The sequence below is a fragment of the Pteropus vampyrus genome, unplaced genomic scaffold (genome assembly GCF_000151845.1).
Source record: "Pteropus vampyrus isolate Shadow unplaced genomic scaffold, Pvam_2.0 Scaffold71, whole genome shotgun sequence".
Classification (NCBI taxonomy): domain Eukaryota; kingdom Metazoa; phylum Chordata; class Mammalia; order Chiroptera; family Pteropodidae; genus Pteropus; species Pteropus vampyrus.
The window spans coordinates 5787088-5809335 of record NW_011888852.1 but is presented as its reverse complement, the minus strand read 5'-3'; the positions used below and the strand labels follow the sequence as shown (position 1 = coordinate 5809335).

At 29.8% G+C, this 22248-nt stretch overlaps 1 protein-coding gene across 2 annotated transcripts in view; it reads left to right on the top strand.

Annotated features, from left to right (window-relative positions):
- POSTN (periostin) overlaps positions 1-22005 on the top strand; it is a 34058-nt gene extending 12053 nt beyond the window's left edge. The window contains exons 8-21 of one of the 2 annotated variants that reach the window (XM_011361846.2): positions 549-761; positions 1321-1455; positions 2581-2729; positions 4914-5050; positions 5931-6061; positions 6568-6698; positions 6805-6907; positions 7348-7415; positions 8107-8152; positions 14484-14573; positions 15226-15315; positions 15991-16068; positions 20863-20904; positions 21899-22005. In XM_011361846.2, coding sequence (XP_011360148.1) covers positions 549-761; positions 1321-1455; positions 2581-2729; positions 4914-5050; positions 5931-6061; positions 6568-6698; positions 6805-6907; positions 7348-7415; positions 8107-8152; positions 14484-14573; positions 15226-15315; positions 15991-16068; positions 20863-20904; positions 21899-21936 — 1451 coding nt within the window. In that variant the 3' untranslated portion in view covers positions 21937-22005. The remainder of the gene's footprint in view (positions 1-548; positions 762-1320; positions 1456-2580; positions 2730-4913; positions 5051-5930; positions 6062-6567; positions 6699-6804; positions 6908-7347; positions 7416-8106; positions 8153-14483; positions 14574-15225; positions 15316-15990; positions 16069-20862; positions 20905-21898) is intronic. The other variant, XM_011361848.2, reaches the window with a different exon arrangement.
- Positions 22006-22248: the final 243 nt, after the last annotated feature.

Here is a 22248-nt window from a genome sequence, read left to right as displayed (position 1 = left end):
CAGATGTTCTTCAAGAAATTATCTATATTGTGGCTATATTCTAGATGTTGTCTTTAAAAATTGATTTGTTATTCAGCCTTTATTAACCTCTTTATGAATTATGTACAGCTATTCTATTAACAGTGTCTAATGCAACATACTGCTTGGGTGTTTTGGAAAGATAGTACTAGAAATATCTTTATAGGCATTCTGAGTGGAACAATTCTTTTTTACTTTCACATCAGAAATTACTTTTTTATGTTAGTGGGAATTTGATCTAACATTTTTCTAGTACTACACAAATCATTTCATACAACTGATCTTCCCTTCTTACTCCCTACTTAACCGACCCTTTTCTGCAATATAGTTGATTAAAAAATAATAATAAAAATAAAAAATAAATAAATAAACCAAGAACTTAGAATTTAATAACTTTCGGTAAATCCTTAGGTCTTACTTATGTATTATATTTGTTAGGAGTAATTAGTTCCACAGTGAAACATGGCTTTAAGGGTAAAATGCTTTTTTCCCTTGATATGAATGCTCGCTCTCTTTATTTTGTCTTCTAGCTCTCATGAAGTATCACATTTTAAACACTCTGCAGTGTTCTGAAGCTATTATGGGAGGAGCAGTCTTTGAGACTCTGGAGGGAAACACAGTTGAGATAGGATGTGATGGTGATAGCATAACAGTAAATGGAATCAAAATGGTGAACAAAAAAGATATTGTTACAAACAATGGTGTTATCCATTTGATTGATCAAGTCCTGATTCCTGATTCTGGTAAGCAACAGTTTCATTTTCTTCTACTTTTTTTTTTATCAGTTATGATGCCTCAAGAGTAAGTCCATGAAAAATGAGTGTGTAATATAAGGAAGGGTATGTGAAGCACAAACACAAAGTAAATAGGGAGGTGAGTGATAAGTTTGTGCTCGTGTCATCATTGGCATTTCATACATGATACCTTGGTTTTCTAGGTATACTGTTTATAAAAGTTCTCACACAACCAGTTTTCTGGAAAATATAAAGAAATATATAACCAAATAATCAGCTTCATATAAATGAAAGAGCTATAGTGCTCAGATTAGAGTCAAGAGGTGAGCAATAGAAAATTAAAGAAAACAGAAACTAAGAAGACAGAAAGATATTTTCCTTCTGAAATGTTTTGTGGTTATCAACCCCCAAAAAGAGAAGCTGGAATTCTTATTAGGGAAAAGCAGGATGTCTTATCACATTGTCAGCAAACAGCTTATAGAAAACAGCCAAGAATTGATTTACTAATTTCATGATGATGATAATAACAATGATGACATTTGGGGGATGGCAATGGTTTATTTTACAGCCAAACAAGTTATTGAGCTGGCTGGAAATCAGCAAACCACTTTCACAGACCTCATGGCCCAGTTAGGTTTGGCATCTTCTCTGAGACCAGATGGAGAATATACTTTGCTGGCACCTGTGAATAATGCATTTTCTGGTACGTACTGGACACTGTCATTCTTGCCCTCCCTTCCCCCAACCAAACACACCCTTTTACTTCACCATGATTGTCTGCAATAAGAAACAACAGACATTTTACAAGATTTTGATTAGTTTCTGCATTGGCTACACACAAGATATTAGCACTATGTAGTCTCTATTAAAATGTCCTTTATTACAAAACATTTCATTATAATAGATAATAGCTTGTAGGGAGTGAAAGTTTGTGGTAAGGGATATTCACTTATTCTCTAAATATAACCATATTTCCAACACACATTACGATTCCTAAGAAAAATAAATTTGATTTCTTTATTTAACACTAACACAAAAATATTTAGGAATAAATAGATATATTTTGCATTTTAGAATTTGACAAGATGTTAGATTATAAATTAATAAAAACAAGGAAATATATACTTCCATATTAAGATGTAAACTATTATTATAAGTATTTTACCTAGTAACTGTTCTTCAAGGACAGTGTTTACAGTGTTTAGATTAATGCTATCTGCTACTTTTTCCAGAAAAGTGATTTCGCAGACATATTTAAAACATTAGCTTAATTTAATAATTAAATAAACAAATAAGCATTACCTTTTTTGCATATTTTCAAATACTAAATTGTGATATAGAAATTATTAATAAAAAATTCAAATTCCTAGAAATGTTTTTCTTCTTTGAACTAACAATGTCCATATGTTAACCCACCTTTAAGAGGTTGTGTGATTTGATTTTTCTCAGTAATAAAGATAAATTTACAAATGATTCATTGGTAGTCTTTCATGTGACTAACGGATATCAAATTCTCAGAAAACGTTTTGACCAGCATTAGAGTTGAACTTTAACCGTAGACCACGTAAAACTATGTAGCCCTCACAGAAATGAAACCCATAGTTTGGACTGCTTGGAATCATGTTATAGTCAATTGATGAAATAGCTCATAGAGTTTCTATTGATGCATAGAATTCATTGCCTTCAACACTTAGTTGAGTCATATATGAGTGTTGAATCCATAATATCAATAGTATTGAATTATTTATTTTCATAGTATTCTCTTACCAGGAGAAACTTAAATGCTTTCTACATAAAATCATCTTTTTCTTTAAAAATTTATTTATAGATGATACTCTGAGCATGGATCAGCGCCTTCTTAAATTAATTCTGCAGAATCACATACTGAAAGTAAAAGTTGGCCTTAACGAGCTTTACAATGGACAAAAACTCGAAACCATTGGAGGCAAACAGCTCAGAGTCTTCGTGTATCGTACAGTAAGTGAATCAGAAAAATAGAAAATATCCACATTGGCCTAAGTGTCAAATGACATGCATTTGTGAAAGTGTTGTTACAACAATTATTTCTCAGAATTATTATGTGATTTTAATGATAAATATGCATAAGAAGATCAGGTAGCTGAGCAACATGTATGAAAAGACTGAGAAATTACACAAAAAGTATGATATATTGATAAGTCAGGAAATTTGGTGACAGCAGAAAATTTGCATTATAAAGTTATTATAAATAACTTTATGTTCTAAAGCATTAATTATTTCAATTCCAGAAGCTGCTAAAACTCCTATAAAATAAGCTTTCTAAAAATTCAAGGATAGTTTGTATACAAATTAGTTTCAGTTATATAACATAGTGATTCAATATTTATATACTTTACAATGTGAACACCACACTAGATCTAGTAATCATCTGTCACCATGCAAACTTATCACAATATTATTGATTATATTCCTCTTCACATTTTTCACTCATCTCCCAACCCCACCTATATCTGGAAACCATCAGTTAGATTCCTGTTTCTATTAGTCTGTTTTTGTTTTGTTTTATGTGTTCTGTTTTTGCTTTATAATCCACATGTAATTAAAACCATATGGCATTTATCTTTCTCTTTCTGACTTATTTTACTTAGTATAATACTCTCTAACACTATCCAGGTTGTCAAAAATAGCAAGATTTCATTATTTTATTGCTGAATATTATTTTATTGTATATATACACTACATCTTCTTTATCTACTTACCTATTGATGGACACCTTCCATATTTTGGTTATTATAAATAATGCTGCAATGAACTAAGGAGATATATATAGAGAGAGAGAGAGAGACAGAGAGAGAGACAGAGAGAGAGAGAGACAGAGAGAGAGAGAGAGAGAGATAGATAGATAGATAGATAGATAGATAGATAGATAGATAGATATAGATATAGATATAGATATAGATATATCTTTTCAAATTAGCATTTTCATTTTCTTCTGATAAATACCTAGTAGTGGAACTTCTGGGTTGTATGGTTAATCTATTTTTAATTTTTTTGAGAAATCTCCATACTGTTTTCCATAGTGGCTACAGCACTTTGCAGTCCCATCAACAGTGCATGAGGGTTTCCTTTTTTCCACATCCTCACCAACACTTGCAGTTTGTTGACTTTTTGATAATAGCCATTCCGACTGGTGTGAGATGGTATCTCACTGTGGCTTTGATTTGAATTTGCCTGACGATTAGTAATGTTGAGCAACTTTTCATATATCTGTTGGCTATTTATATATTGATCTATAGTCCTTTAAGTTTACATGGTAATTTTTATATAGGATTAAATATGTAGGATGATGTTTTACTGTAAGATTACAATTCAGCCACTGAACCTATTTAAATAACTTTCAAAATAAATTTTTATAGATGCATAATAATTTCTGAACTCTATAAAATGGTTCTAATGTACTTTATCTGAGGAAAAATTTCTAGAAAATATTGCTTATCAAAATTGCAGTGTAACTAGTGGTGCTGTTCAGTTTCAGCCCAGGCAGCACATGCAGCTGTAGTTAATATATTTCACAAAAAGTCAAACATTACCTATAATTGAATGTAATACCCAATAACTGCTCATTACAGGTACACGATTTCAAGACACACATTTTAAAGGATTCAGAAAATGGTCTGCACTTTAAATTATACATATTTGTTCAAAAACACTATAACTAAATCAATAATTTCACTTATAATTGATCTTACAGTCAAGAAAATATAATAAATATTTCTGAAGATCACAAGAGACACAGAAGTCATGAAACTTTATGGTGAAAGAGGAAGCTAAAGAGTGAAAGGATTAAAGTTTCCTAAGAGGGTTAGGAAAATGGTTAGAACATAGAGAAGAATGATGGAAAATGTTGAAGTGGAATTCTATGGAACTTTTGTTATTTACTGACAAAACTACCTGCCTGACACACAGGGTGGTATAACTAGTGGTAGAAAACATGATTGAATAAGAAGTGTGATGTCAGATGGTGCAAAATCTTAAAAACAGAGAAGAGAAGCTGCTTCCTTTGGCCATAGAGGTCAGGTGACCTCTTAGAAGCATCAATTTAGACATTTACTTATTTGACTCTTTCCACATTGAAAATTTCAAGTAAGGAAATGGACCGCTGTATCTTTTTTTCTTTGCTAGGCTGTCTGCATTGAAAATTCATGCATGGTGAGAGGAAGCAAGCAAGGAAGAAATGGTGCAATTCACATATTCCAAGAGATCATCAAGCCAGCAGAGAAATCCCTTCATGAAAAATTAAAACAAGATAAACGCTTCAGGTAAGCTTATTAGTTTCACCTTCACAAAAGAATGAGAGCTATTATCATATGTTTGTTTCATAGTTAGTATTCCAAAATGCATTTAGTATTCAGTATTGCTAAGAATAGAATTTAGAATAAGAAGTCTATGCAAATGTTTTCAAAACTGAAATATGTTCTTAACTTTATTTCGCTCCTCGATGCACTGTAATATAACTTGGTAGTTGAAAAACAATTTCATAAACTGAACTACTCCTTATTTTTATAATTAAATTTTTTAAATGATAATATATACTAGCAAAGACTTTAGTAAAATATAAAATAAAAAAAATGCTTTTTATTTGTTATAAATTGTGACATTGTCTTGTTTCATAGAATAAAAACAAGGCTTAGGAAATTTAAAAGTCATATGTACATTTAAATAATTTCCCCATGATAAAACTTTCTTAACAGGTAAATTGCATTGGAAACATGAAAATGTATGAACAATTTTCTCATGCTTTTTGCAATACATGTATTTTATTCTATTCCATACATTGTGGGAGAGCATACCAGACTTAAATCTAAATTTAAAAGTTGAGAATCATATGGTTTCACTCATATGTGGGATGTAAAACTGAAAGCAACAAACAAGAAACAAAAACTCATAGACACAGACAAAGCTTAGTGGGTACCAGAGGGAAAGTGGGGAGGAAAGGAGGTAGATATGGGCAAAGAGGTTCAAATATATGGTGACAGAAGGAGATTTGACTTTAGAAGGTAGACACCCAATGCAATATACAGATTATGTGTTATTGAATTGTACGCTTGAAACCTATATAATTTTATTAACCAATGTCATCCAAATAAATTTAATTAAAAAATAAATCTAACAAAATAAACACATGCTCTTCCTGCTTAGCATCTTCCTCAGCCTTCTAGAAGCTGCAGATTTGAAAGAGCTCCTGACACAACCTGGGGATTGGACTTTATTTGTTCCAACTAATGATGCCTTTAAAGGAATGACTAATGAAGAAAAGGAAATTCTGATTCGTAAGTAAACATGAATACCAGATATTTGTCCTTTGATTTCAGGATCTCATTTCCTCTTCAAGTGTTCTTGCCCAGACAACAGCCTCAAAAATGTCTCCTCTTTCATATTCTTGTCTAGCTTTAGTTTTCTTTAATTTCACCTGGAGTATGTGGAGAGTCACTCATTAATTTTCTTAATTAACTGCATACTGTCATGTTGGGTTAGATGTTCATTATTTCTATTAAGGTGACACAATTAGGTGACAAAGAAGGGAATGGTTTCAAAAATAATTTGTTTTTTTTTTCCTCCCAGTTAGTTGGATAATATTTTGATTGAACTGATTGAAATGACTGTATATTTGACATAGCATTGATATCAACTTAAGTGAACAGTGACATTATGAGAAATTACACTGTGGAAATAATAGTTAAAGATAAAAAAATATTTTTCTATTTAGTCTTCATAGCATCAAAGTGTCAACAAAAGATGATATGTTATTAAATAAATATATATATTTTCCCCCTAGGGGACAAAAATGCTCTTCAAAACATCATCCTTTATCACCTAACACCAGGAGTTTTCATTGGAAAGGGATTCGAACCTGGTGTTACTAACATTCTGAAGACCACACAAGGAAGCAAAATCTATCTGAAAGGAGTAAGTTCTCTAGAATAAAGTGATGATCGTGTTAATCTATCATTTAATTATCTTAATGTTGATTTATTATCAAATTTCTCATTGACATCGTCCCCTGTTTTGAAAGGTAAATGATACACTTCTGGTGAATGAATTGAAATCAAAAGAATCTGACATTATGACAACAAATGGTGTCATTCATGTTGTGGATAAACTCCTCTATCCAGCAGGTTGGTAATTATTGAATTCATTAATGGACTAAATCTTTAATAGAAATATGTATATATATTATTTTATTTTACTAGTGTCAAATATACACTACATTAGTTAGACAATTGTATAATCCCCCCAATTGCCCCTTCTCACCTCTGGCTCTCCACATAACCATTACATTAATGCTAACTGCATTCCCTATCTCATGCTCCCCATCCCTGTGACCATCTATCAACTACTAATCTGTACTTCTTTAACCTTTGACCCCATTCTTCCAACTCCCCAACCCTCCTCCCTTCTGGCTGTCACCAAATTGTCCTCTATATTTGTGAGTCTGTTTTTGATTAGTTTGTTCTTTTTGTTCCTTGGGTTCTGCATATAAGTGAAATCATATTAGAAATCTATATTTTTATTTCACACATACTTGCCAATATTCATTTAATATTCGTCTTCATAGACACACCTATTGGAAATGATCAGCTGCTGGACATACTTAACAAACTGATCAAATACATCCAAATTAAGGTCAGAACATTATTGAATTTATTTCTAATGTGTTGAATATAAGAGACTAGAAATGTATACAATAATGAGTAGACGTACACTAAGCTTGAATTGCTATCCATTGATTATGTACCACTGGCCCACCTAAAAAGAAATGACATAATTTATTATGGTTTTATTCAATGAATATCTATTAAAACCTATGTAGAGCCACGCAGTGTATTAAGTGTTATGGGAAATATTGACTTGAATCAGATATGACCCTTTATTCAAATAGTTTTATAGTTCAGATAAGACATGCAGAAAAAACTATAATCTTTCTATCATCAAATATCTTTGCTACTGAATGTAAAAAATATGTAAAGCATTTACTTTAAAAAGTTGTCACTACTCACAGTAGTTAAAGGCAAAGGAATATTTTGCTTTTTTTTTTATCCTTATAGTATCAAAGTGTCAGAAACTATATGAAATACTATTTTATAAATCCTCTTAACTTTAACTATTCTATAAATTTTGGGACTGAGTAACAAACCCAGTAGTTTTTTATGCCATTTGCACCAAAGCAGGAAATTAGATGTTTCATATGAAGACTTCAATTCTGTCAAGTGTAATTGTAGCTTCACATTAATTACTTTAGTAAGAATTAAAGTGTTGCCATGATTTTCTTAATACAACTAAGTTTTATGTTTCTAATTATAAAAATTATTTTCAGTTTGTTCGTGGTAGTACCTTCAAAGAAATCCCCATGACTGTCTACAGTAAGTACTAAATGAAGATTTGTCACTAAAATTAAAATAATATATATTTTTTTATTTTTTAAAATAAAGATTGTTGATAGTCTGGTATTAAAATTCTAAACAATGGCAAATTTCATCCCACTTGAAATAAGGCTACTCTCAAGCCCTTAGCCATCTCAGGGCAGGATGGGAGACAGTGTGCCAAAGAACCCTATGACAGTGTGTATGAGTTGGTGGTTACAAAATTCTCTCTCCCTCCAAAATTGGACAAAGAAATAAATTTGCCAGGTGATAAAACCAAAAGTTTTAGATTCCAAGGTCCTTTTATTCCGGACTCTACCAGATTATCAAAATTAAAACTCTATTACTTTACAATGGTAAAAAATATTTCATTCTCATAAATATAACTTGTGGTATTTCTCTTTCAATGTGACTTTCTTTCCTTTGTCCTTTTTCTTTATTTCTTATAGCTTTCAAAGCAGAAATTATATTCATTTTGTTTTGACTCTACAATTAAGCATGCAAAAATTTATCAGTAGCTAAAACATTATTTTAACTTTCATTATTTTAACTTTATCCTGGCTAGAAAATTATTCTATTTTATACCATGAATATCCTGTTATTTAATTTTTTAAAATTTCCTTACAACTTACACTAGATATGGAAAAGAGTAAAGACAATGTAAGGAGCAAAACAAAATGTCTGCTGCTCTTTCTGAGTTCAATTATTTAATAATAATGTATATGAATTCAGTGTCAGGCCAGCTCAGCACTGTTTTAAAGATTTAATTGGAATAGTCATAATTCAACGTGGTATAAAATTTAGTATGGAAGTATACAATAATGTTAAAGATATATTAAGACAAAGAATCATTATGAGTACTATTTATCAGAAATGTTTGTCATCTTTCACCACTAAAGACGTATATCTACACTGTTTCTTTACTTTTTTTACTTTATCCATAATACGTCCACCATTTTCTATATATGTCAATACAATATTTTGCTTACAATGACAACATATTGTAGTTCCTTTATTATCCTCTACTGAAACTGGATCCTCACTCAATAAATTACACTTAATGAAATTATGCAAGTCTAATGAATCTCACCTACCAACTCAGAGCTCTTGAAACAGCTCTGAGATTTATATTCTGATGTCAATTTTTTTAACTCCTCAAATAAATACGCTGTGATTTAGAAGCATACTTCAAATAGAAGTAGAGACTTATTAAACCAAAGATTTCATTTTTATGTTACTTTTATTGACTTTAATTTCCTTGCTACACATTATTCTTTTCCCCAAAATACCATACACTTAAATTGTTTGGGCAGGGGGAAGCGGGAAATGCCCTTTAGTATGTCAAATATATAACATTTGAGGTGACAGGGAATAAAATCAGTATTTAATCCTCAGCCTATGACCTGTCAAAACTGTTTAAGTCCTCAGAAAAGCAAGATTGAAACCAAACCACCAACTAAACATCCTGAACTTCTAGTTCCCTAACATGAACTAAAAATTTAAGATAAAAGTAGTTAATCTATTTTGATAATACCCATGAATTTGACCTGTGCTTTTGACTTCCATGGAAAGGTTCCTCTAAAGTAAGACTTCCTGTGGAATCAATAATTAGGTACTTAGATTTGATATATTTTAGCACTTTATAATTTGAGATCTCAAGATATAAAATCTGGTATGACTGAAACAGTCACAATTAAGGTTGTGAACTCATCTTAATTAAAAAGATGACAGCTAAACATCCCAGAAACCTGAGGTGAGAGTGTGATACAAAGCCAAACTGTGCTAACATCTACCCTCTAAAGTGTTAACATAATCTGTTATGATTGAACAGTTAGCTTTATTGCAGCCTATTATCTATGGAACCATCTTTTAAGGCTTCTAATTTGAAATGACAAAAACCCAGTAGCTCTGATTGTATGGCTCCAGAGGCTCATTTCCAATTATCCTGTACAATCAAAAGCCAACCAAATAGTTGGATGCTATCTTAAACAAATTTTGGACATCATTATTTTAGTCGGGTGGATGATATACACTCAAAATACATATCTTTAAGGTTTTTTTTTTTTAAATGAGGATGATAATAATGCTGGAAACTAAACATATTTTAGCCTGTAATTTAAATACTGATCATATTATGATTGTTGCATAGCTCTCATATCTGGCTGGCTGAAACTTATTTTTACTTTTAAGTATACTGATCTATTTTTCATTTTTTCCTTTCTACATTACTGTTATAAAATGCATGAAAAATGTTTTGAGTCTTTTTCTTTTAGTGTTTTTTTGGTAATTGAGAAAGAATTCAACAATGCAATTAGAGATATTATGAATTGCATGAAATTAATTATGTTTGTCTTCTGTTGCTATGCAGCCAATATTTTCAAGAAGTACAAAAGAAGGTAAAGAGCTTTAGTGGTGTAGTTAAAAATTATAGATTTCTAGATAGAATTTCTCACTTAGTGAGTCTATATTTCACTGGAACAATTCCTATCACTGGACTTCAGAGTTCACCATCTGGACATGAGAAGATACCACTATGAATATTTCCTGTATCTGACTGCCTGAACATATTACCATATCAGATACCTGAGAACTCAGAAAAGACAAAAAAAAATTTGTTGAGGTTCTTTTTTAATATAAACATTATTTACGTTCCACTTTCTATACTTTCAGCAACTAAAATTATAACCAAAGTTGTGGAACCAAAAATTAAAGTCATTGAAGGCAGTCTTCAGCCTATTATCAAAACTGAAGGTAAAAATCAATGGTTCCTTTTATTGTGAAAAAAAAAAAAATCTGTATAACAGACTGATTTCTATGAATGTATCTACATTCTTTTTTAAAACTAACATGCTAAATATTTCTATACCAATGGCATGCTCATGTTATTGTAGAATGTGGAATGCAAATTATTTAACAGAGTAAATGGTGCATTCCTAATACTTTCAGTACATTTGCTTGTTCTGTACTAAGACAGAGCAATAGTTTCAAATGAACATAATTGGCCATTGCATTAGCACTAGTACCCAGATACTCACTAAACAAATCCTAAGCTATTTCACTACAGTCAGACTCCAGAGTATATTCTTTTTGTAGGTTTATTTTCAATCTCCCCACATGGACCCCTTTTGTACTGTTATACAAAGCTCTTCCAAAAAGCTCAAGTATTTTTCACTCAACAACTTAAGAAAGCACAAAGAAAGCTGTAAATTGATGAAAGCTTTTAAAATTACAACCACACATAATATATTTTGAAATTACATTACCAGATGGAGAAGAGGGAATATATAGCTGGCACAGTGAGTCAAATTTATAATCCTTAACTCCAGCCTTGAACTTATATATATGAGAACATACATATTTTTATATACATAGTTTAAATATCTCTCCTGATACTTCAGACTAGAACATTAAATAATGTTCTCTCTACCCCTACTGTCTATGTTAGCCAACTTCAACATCTTGATGCCACCTTATTTTCATGTATTTTAATATTTTAATTATCACAAAGGATTAGACCTTAAGACGTTTTTACTTCCATGAGTAAACATCTTAATATACTGACTTGCCATAGAGAAAAGACCATGTTATCTTCTTTGTTTTGTAAGAAGGATAAAAACAGTTTTCTAAAAAAAAAAATAAATCTTGTTCTCAATTTAGTCTTAATTGAGATTATTTTAATTACTTTTGATTTTGGTATTTCTTCATATTCTGTAAATTGAGTTGGAAAATTCTTGAATATTTTTGTCTACTCCTTTAAAAATTAGCCATAACTTAAAAAACTTAGACATTGGAAATACATATATAAAAGTTTATTTCTTAGCTAATTTAAGTTATCTACATTTTTACTCAATTATGAGACCTAAAATTGAGGTATTATTTGAAATCTGTGCTTATTTTTTAAAATACTATACTATGGTCATTTGTTTGCTTTTATATATTGATGAATAAAATTTGGTATTTTAAGAAGAAATTAAATCACAGAAATTTTTGTTGAAAAATGATATTTTAATGAAAACGATCAAATAAACCTTGGGAATATATTTTATTTTAAAATTTTTGTACAATTTTTAAAAATTAGATTTCCTCAATTTTTTACAAATTATTTAGAGTTTATTTTTATCAGCAAAAATAAGAAATATCCCTTTAAGATATTTTTTATAGAAAAGAACCTTTTTAAATTAAAATTATTGGGGTGACATTGGTTAATAAAATAAAATACATTTCATGTGTACAATTTAACAATATGTCATACATACATTTCATTTTGTTTTCACCACTCAAATTTAGACTTCCTTCTATCACCAAATATTTGATACCTTTTACTCCATCTACTCCCCCACACCCACCTTCCCTCTGGTAACCACAATTAACTGTCCATGTCCAAGGGTGTCTGTTTATCATGTTTGTTTGTTACTTTCATTTTTATATCCCAAATATGAGTAAAATCATATAGTTTTCAACTTTTCCTGTATGACTTATTTCACTTAGCATGATTATCTCAAGATCCATCCATGTTGTCACAAATGGCAACATTTCATCTTTCCTTATGGCTGAGTAATATTCCATTGTATATATAGATTTTCTAAAATTTTATATAATTACTAGTATACAGCTTCTATATCGAAATCATTCACATGTGCTGTTCTTATTTTCAAAGATTCCTATCTTTTCTTTAAAGCTTCTTTATTCAATCCATTTATCTTCTCAGTTTTTGTTAGTGGGATTTTATTGTAATAATCTTTCTTCAGTTAGGAACACAGTGGATCATTAATTCTTCCTGGGTTCTTCCTATAAAGAGAACAAGGATAAAAAATACGGTCATGTCACCAATGCAGTAATAACTCTTTAGTTCAAAAATTTAGAAATTTTACTTCTGTGTAACATAGTGAAAGAAACCAATCTTGGCTGCCATTTATAATTTCCCAGCTCTAAGATCGCTGCTGATATTTCCTTCTCACTGTACTTTAGCAGATTCATTCATTCATTGATGACTCGTGAATTCTCATTAAATAAATTAGACTCCAAGAAAAAATTTTGAGACATTTCCTCTTTAAATAATAAAAAAGATACTTAACAGGATTTTGGAATTAAGAATAAATCAACTGAAATTCAATTCAACACATACTCATTGAGAACTTCTTGTGCTGGTTACTCTCCTAGGTATTAGAAGTAAATTTAAAAAAAAAAATTATAAAAAACCCTACTTCATAGAGCTTAACTATAGAGGATATTTCTGAAATAACAGTTTAGGTTCTTTTAAATAATCATCAATTTGGATAATTTATTAACATTTACTGTTCTTAATCTCCTTAAGTATACTTTCTTTTGAAATTTCTGCACCTGAAAAACTTGGCCTTATGTTTTGATACTCTATATCCCCTAGCCCATAGATCAAATATCATGGTGTAAAGTATTTATTATTTGAAAGGACTATACTTTTGTTTTCATTATTTTAATTATTCTAGACTATTTCATTCTGGGTAATGGTGTATGGCGACAATTTTGGGGCAAGCAAATAAATCCTCTCAAAGATAAGCAAATATAGTTACATTCAACTGTTGAAGGGTGTTACGGTATGAGTTAAATGTACTGAATTATTATTTTTCTTCTCTATGAAATATTCTTGATTAACTAATGTAGTAATCAGCTTACTAACATTCAAAATGATTTTCTCTGTGAGTAAAATCATTTTGTAGGTCAAATGCAACTCTCATTTAACTTTGCATTTGAAGGACTGTTTAACTTTTAATTAGTAAATTTTTGCATTATTCTTACATAGAAGGTAAGTACTCAAATTTATTTTCTCATAAAACCTGAAATTCAGTATCTTAAAGGTAGGCATAAAGTTAAAATTTTTAAATATTTAATCATATGCCCATTAGATAAAAAGCATAAGATACTGAGTGATTAAAATTAAATTAAAATTTTGATAAGGAAGGAGTAATAGACAATCTTAGTATGGTAAAGTAAGATCTAGACTAGTTTTTATTAGAACAACTCAAATTTGTACATACTGTTTGATTCACAAAGTATAGCCACATATATTTTGTGTGATCATATTTTATAGCTATGAATGAATGGATGAATTTATATATAAATTTATATACTAATAAAAATGAAAGTAATTTTAGTAACACACCAATAGACTGAGTCATTTGTTCTTATAAATACTGCCTAATTTGAAGAAAATAGGAAATGTTTAAAACTAATTTCATAAAGGCTGAAACCACTTTGATGTTTGAAAAACACAAAATGGTAAAATAAATTCCCTCTTGGTAAAATTAAAGTACTGATTTAACATGATAATTTGTCTCTTAAAACAATGTCTCAGGACCCACAATAACAAAGGTGAAAATTGAAGGTGAACCTAAATTCAGACTTACTACAGAAGGTGAAACAGTAACTGAAGTGATCCATGGAGGTACATTATGTATATTTCCTAGTGCCTGGTTAGGATTACTGTGATTATTTTAAAATAGTGTTGGTTTAAATATATTGAACATCTGATATTTTCTCTGGGCTTCTGTTTTATGTGAACTGTGGGAATACTTTTATTAGTAATGAGTTCTTATTAACCTGTCAAATAAAATATTGTTTACCTTTTAATGGATCTAGTTGGAATTAATTTAACCATTAAGTCATTATGTTCAATGAAAATGTCATTCCTTCTGCATATGCCATGATGATTATGAAATATGATAACAATAATGTCAATATGAATGAAAATATTAGACTTAGGAGAAAAATGGCCATTGTATAAAACTGACTGATAAGCCACTTTGAGGAATCATCACAGGATTCTTATTCTAATAATGTAGAATTTACTGGATTCTCATTACTCATTCCACAATCAGAAAACAAATATGACATGGAGAGTTAGCTTGACATCTGGTTCTTGCCCTCACCCAAGATTCAGGACATAATTAACACCTTTTAGACCTCTGTTGTTATGATTTCATTCTAAATAGTATTGATTTGAGAAATATCATTACAATGTCTAGCTTATGGAGGAGATTTATCTCCTTATACCATAAGGAGATAAATCAAATTCATTTTTCTTCCCCTACTTTCAGAGCCAATTATTAAGAAATACACCAAAATCATTGATGGAGTGCCTGTAGAAATAACTGAAAAAGAGACAAGGGAAGAACGAATCATTACAGGTAATTTTTAATTCCGTGCATGAAACTATGCCTAGGTTATAAAGATCAAACTATAGTGAATCCTAAAATATTTCTATAAGAATCATTAGAGAAACTAATCTATTTTTATGGTGGTTACTGAAGTTACTTCATTTCTTCTTAGCAGACATAATATTATAAGTAATCTATGCTTTTCTCTGAATTAGAAATTTGTAGATAAATCTATAAGTATTTGTTTTTATTATGTGTGTGTACATATTATATAATACACTATTATTTCCTAAAATTAAAACCATTCCCTCCTTATATTTTTCCATTAATCTTAATGTCTACATATCTATGTATCAAAATATATGGAAGTTTGTATAAAACAATTGATTAACAATTTTGGTAAACCTCTGTATTAGTCTCCCACCAATAAATTAGCTAAAATTCTGAATTCTGTAAGTATTTGTTTCTATAAGTATTCTATAAGTATTTGTTTAAACAAGCAGTTAGCAACTATGGCCTGAGCCACCTACATATGTAAATAAAGTTTTATTTCAACACCAAGTGTCTATTTATTACAGATACAAAGTTGAATAGTTGCAACTCAGGCCATGTCACTCACAAAGTCTAAAATGCTTACTATCTGGCCCTTTCCAGAGGAAGTTTGCCTACCCTTGTTTTAGATCTATTTTATTGCCTTTCCCTTAGGTCCTGAAATAAAATACACTAGGATTACTACTGGTGGTGGAGAAACAGAAGAAACTCTAAAGAAATTATTGCAAGAAGGTCAGCATTCTAAAAAAAATAAATAAGAATATAACTTTATCTAATCTATCTGTATCAAAGTCTAAATAATATTTGAGGCCTCATGTTTTCTCTTCTATGTCCTTTCTTTAAGTTCTATACCAACACAAGGAAAAAATCCAAAGATATAGAATGAAATTTAAATGACAGTCATATTGATTATTATGTTTATATTTGCTATATGTTGTTCAACAGCTTTATAAGAAAATTGGTTTATCAAAAGAAAAAACAGCATTAAAAACTGAGAAAGACCCAAGTGTTGGTGTGGAATTCATTATTGGGCAGATGCCATTATATAACACATCAAGTCTCCCGTCTTTTTGTTACATAAACCAATTTCTGCTATATACATGTATCCTCTCAGAGGTCACCAAGGTTACCAAATTCATTGAAGGTGATGATGGTCATTTATTTGAAGATGAAGAAATTAAAAGACTGCTTCAGGGAGGTTAGTAAAATGGAAACAACTAACACGTTAACAGGTTCTGGTGACTGAGTTCAACTTTTTAAAGACTGAGCATTCAGATTTTTTTAAAGATGATATCATGTACTGTCCTAATAGACTGATTTTTTCAATGGTAGTTTAATTAATATTTATAAAGCAATGATTACTTGTTTAAGCAGTCTTTAAAAAGTCCTATGGTACAAAGCTTGGGGAGCAATGAATAACTTTTTTTGCTTTGATACAGATAATTGTAAGGACATTTTAAGTATATGAAAGAGGAAAACTTTTTAAATTGGTGGTCTAAACAAATTTAAATTGACATACTTTTTATATTAAAAAATATATTCACTGCCCCCACAACAATAATAAAAGGCATGTTTATGGATTCTTTATGTGCATATATCTAGAAAAAAAACAGTGCATTTAGTAATTTTCTTTCCTAAAACTACATTCTTTGGAATGAGTATCTGTTTCCTCTAACAGTTTAAGTGATAATCTATTCCTGGAGATGTAAATTATTTTGCATATGAAATTAATCTTAATCTTTAAAGTATGGAACATTCTCTGTCTATGGCATTAAAATGACCTTTTAAGAGCAAAAGAGAAAAAAAGAATTCTAAATTTTATGCAAACTCTAAACAGTAATTCTTCAAAGAAATAGTAATTTTATAAATAAATTTGAATAATTTTTACTTGAATAAGTGAATTTCAAGTCCATTTTATTAACAACAGAATTATTTAAATGACATATTGTTTTAGAAAAACAAGATTTTAAATTACATAGAAAATTCAGATATGCTCCTTAAAATATACTGTGAATTGAGAAACACAACTGAAGTTTGGTATTTATCCAAAGTATGGTCCAGATGGCTTTTCTGCTTAAAATTTTACAAATCGTATCATTGTGTCCATGAAGATGTAAAATATCTTGGACCATGTGCATTTTCAACAATTATTGTTTCTTTATTCTTTAGTTTAATATATATAAATCTCATATAGTATTAAAAATTTTCAGCAATAGTAAAAATAAATAAGTTTTATTTAACCAATTATTGAATTTCCCCTCAAAAGAAAGGCAAATGTCTGAAAAATACAAGATTTTCTTTCAGACTGCAGGGAGTATATGACACACCCAAAACCATAATAGAACCAAAGTTTTCTGTGAGATCTAACACAGAATTCATTCATTTGCCTCAAATGCTTAACATATTCATATACATATGAATTTGAGAGAAGAGGCAAAGACATTACAAAGATTAAATTGAATTCTTTTTTTCAGTCGTTGCCATAGTAAGCAGCTTTGTAGAATGCTAGTGCTTTTAAGAGAATGAATAAATTAGTAATTTACCTATTTACAGTTTTTATTTAAGCTTAAAATTCAGGTAAGTGTGTTTTATTTCTTTAATAAGCCCTAAGTCTGTTATGAACAATAAACTAATACTAAAGAATAGCTTCAGCCAAGAAAAAAAGATATACCTGCTACAAGTTAAGAATATGTTATTCTATTTTTAGTTAATGGGCTCTTCCCTTAACTCTTGTATCTGTTCATCACAGAAGCTGATTCCTTTAGTTTACAATATATTTTATCTGAATGTCTATAAAACATCTGTTTCCACAATACCACACCATGATTTTTTATCTAAACATTTCCAAAGATTTTTTTTAGCAGTATAATCAATATATCAACTAGTATCTGGGTATTGCTTGGACATGTTAGTATTCTTTTTTCCATTCTTATAATACAACTGAGTCATCCCTGAGTTACAAGTATCCTCTTGGCTAGGTCTAAAGAGACACCAATTTATAAAGAAGCTAGTGTGAATAAATATTACATCGTGCAGGGCTGGCTTTTTTTTTTTTTTTCATTGAGAATATAGATAATCGATCTATAGCCAAACTATAGTCTTATTTCTAAGCTTGGAGTTTTCTTTCTGAACTGCTCATATTGTGACATATATAGTACATTTTTAATGAATTGACTATATACCCAATCATTTAAGTCATGACTATTAATATGGCTAAGTGGTCCTTTTGCTATCAATATTGTGTTTTGTCACTGAAATACTTCAGGGCCCTTAACTAAAAAAAAAATGTTCTCACAAAATGCATAAAGTTTTCATTCTTAGGTAAAACTGCATTTACTGAAACTACTAAAGTAATTAAAAAAGAAGATCAAGCTATGGAGAAAGGAACCAAAAAAGTCATTTTGGAAGGTTTTGACAAATTTGACAATATAACATGTAAAGATTTATGGCTCTGTAGCATATAGGAGATCAGGTTGTTGAAATGACTCTCAATCTGGCCTTCACCTCACACTAATTTAAGTAAGCTGATTCTTTTCTGCCTTGGTCCCTTCTTCTGAAAAGTGGAGACAGTAATGTAACCTACGTCTAAATGAGTTATATGAAAAGAGCCCAGCACACAAAAAGTTCTCAGTGATCTTAGCTATTATCAGTATTATAGTCAATTAACATTAACCTCATCAATAAAGTAATATTTTACACCCTATTTTAAATTCCCAAAGTGATAACCACTTGAAAATGGAAAAGTCTTACAAATAATCGAGCTGAAGCATTTTCCATGTTTTAATACCACAAAAAACGTACTATAGAGGAGCCTTTGTTGGCATCATTTCTGTGATTCCTTTATCATTACTCATTTTGCTTCTCTAAATGTGACCTGATACAATTCTCATTCGTTTTGAGATAGCAAAGAGCCACTGGGAAGAAATTTGATTTTGTGCACTTTATTCACTCTTTCTTCTAAAGATGTTTGTTTGCTATAATGAACACTTATTTTGATATTATCATAGCAAAATGTAATAAATTAACAAATTACTTATTAGGCTGCTCATCAGTTGGTTGTTGTCAAGTGTATGAAAGAAAATCCAAGTGTAAGTGCTTGTTTAGAAAAGTAATGCTGTAAATACTTTTATGATTTTGTATTAAATTATACAATAATTGTTATTTGGAATTTAATATGTCCATCATCTACAATGGACATAAAGATTGGATCCACCTTTTCTCAACTACATATTATAAGCCATATTGGGTTACCAAATAAATCTGAGGTTAAAGAAAGTATATCGATTAGAGCATATTTCATAATTCAGACTTTTCTATCTCACATAAACTTCCCTCACTATCCAATCTAATGTTTTCCACAGTTCTGTATTTTATTATGACATTAATACAGTTATACATCTTATATTCTAGGGGGGGAAAGACATGTTGAAAATATGCCGTATAGACAGAAATAAAATTATTCAAAAAATTTTTAGCGTTTCTTTTTTACTCAGTGTCACACAGTCCAAATTACTGTTGGTGACAATTTCATGCCTTACATTTTATGAATTTTCAGAGAATTGAAAAAAAAAATATATATATACACTAGAAAAATTTTGACGTAATTGCCTAATATAATTGTCTAATATATATATATATATACACTAGAAAAATTTTGACTTAATTGTCTAATATAGATGATATATTAAAAGCAAGAAGTCAAAATTTGGAGAAAAAATAAAAGTAAGGAGAAAAATGAAGTCACTGTAGGAACCTCTTTGCAAATGCTCAACAACAGAGTGAAAATATGACTTTAGGTCTACCAGCTTGGTCTTATGATGAAGTAAAAGACAAATAAGGGAATTGAGAAATATTTTACAACTATAATAATCAAAAACTTCATAGTGATAGACATCTGAAAGTCTTAAATATGAAAACTTTTATTATCTTCAAATAGTTAATTTTTTTAACGGTCTTATAGGATTGGAATTAAATTGGGGGACATGTTGGCATACATTTCCTGAATTGCTTATTATGTTTCTAGAGCTATTTGGCCAGTGGTATTTTGTTGTCCTCATATACGCTAAGATAATCATGAATTAATTTACAACGAGAATTTACAGGGACAGAAGTCTGATACATCACAAATAAGAATAAGTTGATAACTCTGAGAAGATACTTCTGCTAAACTTTATATAATATTAAACATACTCTAATCATAAAGTCATGCTTTTTACTAAAAGGATAAAAACCTCATGTAAATCTCTATAGAAAAGTGGCACATTATATGGGGCTTTAAATGCCATAATGAAACAATATGCTTTGCAAATAGTGAACATTCATCATATTATATAGAGAAAAGTGTTCATTTTGTCTGTTGCCCATGCAAAAGTATCATGTTTGTGAAATTGAGTACTCCAAAAGAAAATCTACATGTTCAAGTGATGTTTATTTTAAGATTTATACTTTTCTACTTAACTATGGTCTCCTGTCTGATGTTAGCCATAATTTCAAAGTTTTTTTCTAACTATAACTATTTAATTTTAGACATACCTGTGAGGAAGATACAAGCCAACAAAAGAGTTCAAGGTAAATGTATTAACTATAGTAATATGCATATATGACACTTATTTTGTTATTTTAAGAGAAACCAATGAAAAGGAGAGTACTTTAATATATTTTATTGGACTTTGCTCTCTGACAGGGAGAAAAGTTTGTGAATATGGGAGCAAATTATTTTAATGACAAGAATCAGAAAATAAATGGTTCATGTTCTGCACTCTCAGTAACATCTAAGAATAACAAATATTAAAGGAAAGGCAATTATACTCCTGCAAACTGCTAGATATATTGAACGCTTGAGGAAGACTCAAGTAAAATTAAATTGAAAAGAAATCCTTGAATATCAGAGCTGAGCAAAAGTAGGTTTAGGAGGAATTAAACTCTGTAAAATGTTATTATTTGAGATGAGACTACAGTTGGAAGCATAAAGGAAAGCTGTACACAAAAAGAAAATGTTAATATACTTATGTACAAAATTTTCATATAATATGTAGACTATATGCATGTTTATATAACCCATGCACTACAACATTATTTATAACTGTGCTTATGAGCATTTTCTAAGCTCCCAGTTAGGTTACCTTATATTTTGACACATTCAAAAATCTCAAATTCCTCTTGTAGAACTTAGAATAAATTACAAGTTTGGAATTTCTAAAATAATTACATACTAATAGTCACAAGATGTGGCACAGCTTATAAATACATTCTAAGCTAATTCGATACAGATATTTGAAATTAAATAATCAATTGTACAAGTAACTTTTAATTGAAGAGTTTATTCAAATTTACTGAAGAACTAAAATCATCACTTTAAATTATTATTTACATGTACCTTTAAACCCAGGATAACCTTGATTTCATCATCATAAATGAAGTATATTAAAACACCAACTAAAGTTTTATTACAATTAGAAAAGATGGTCTTTTATAGATATAGTTATTCATAGAATATCATATTTGTAAACTCTAAAGTTTCATCACATTTACAATCTATATGTTCTCTCTTTTTCTTAATTAGGATCTAGGAGACGATCAAGAGAAGGTCATTCTCAGTGAAAATCCAGACCAGACTACAAAGTTTATAAAGCCCTAAATCAGTAACCTGATCTTAAAAGAAAATTATGGTTCAGTAAGTGAACCATCATCAGTACACAAAAAAAGCAGTCATTGAACAATTATAAAAGCAAATTGAATTATTTTTAAATGAGAAACTTAAGGGAAATTCTGAAGTTAGTCTCCTGTGGGATAGGAACTGAGAGAATTAGAACACTTTACAGGCTTTTACATCTTGATGTTAAAAGTTCTAGCTAACTTTGGGATCCATTGAAGAAAATCCTTATCACTGGATTTATTACAATTCAATTCTCA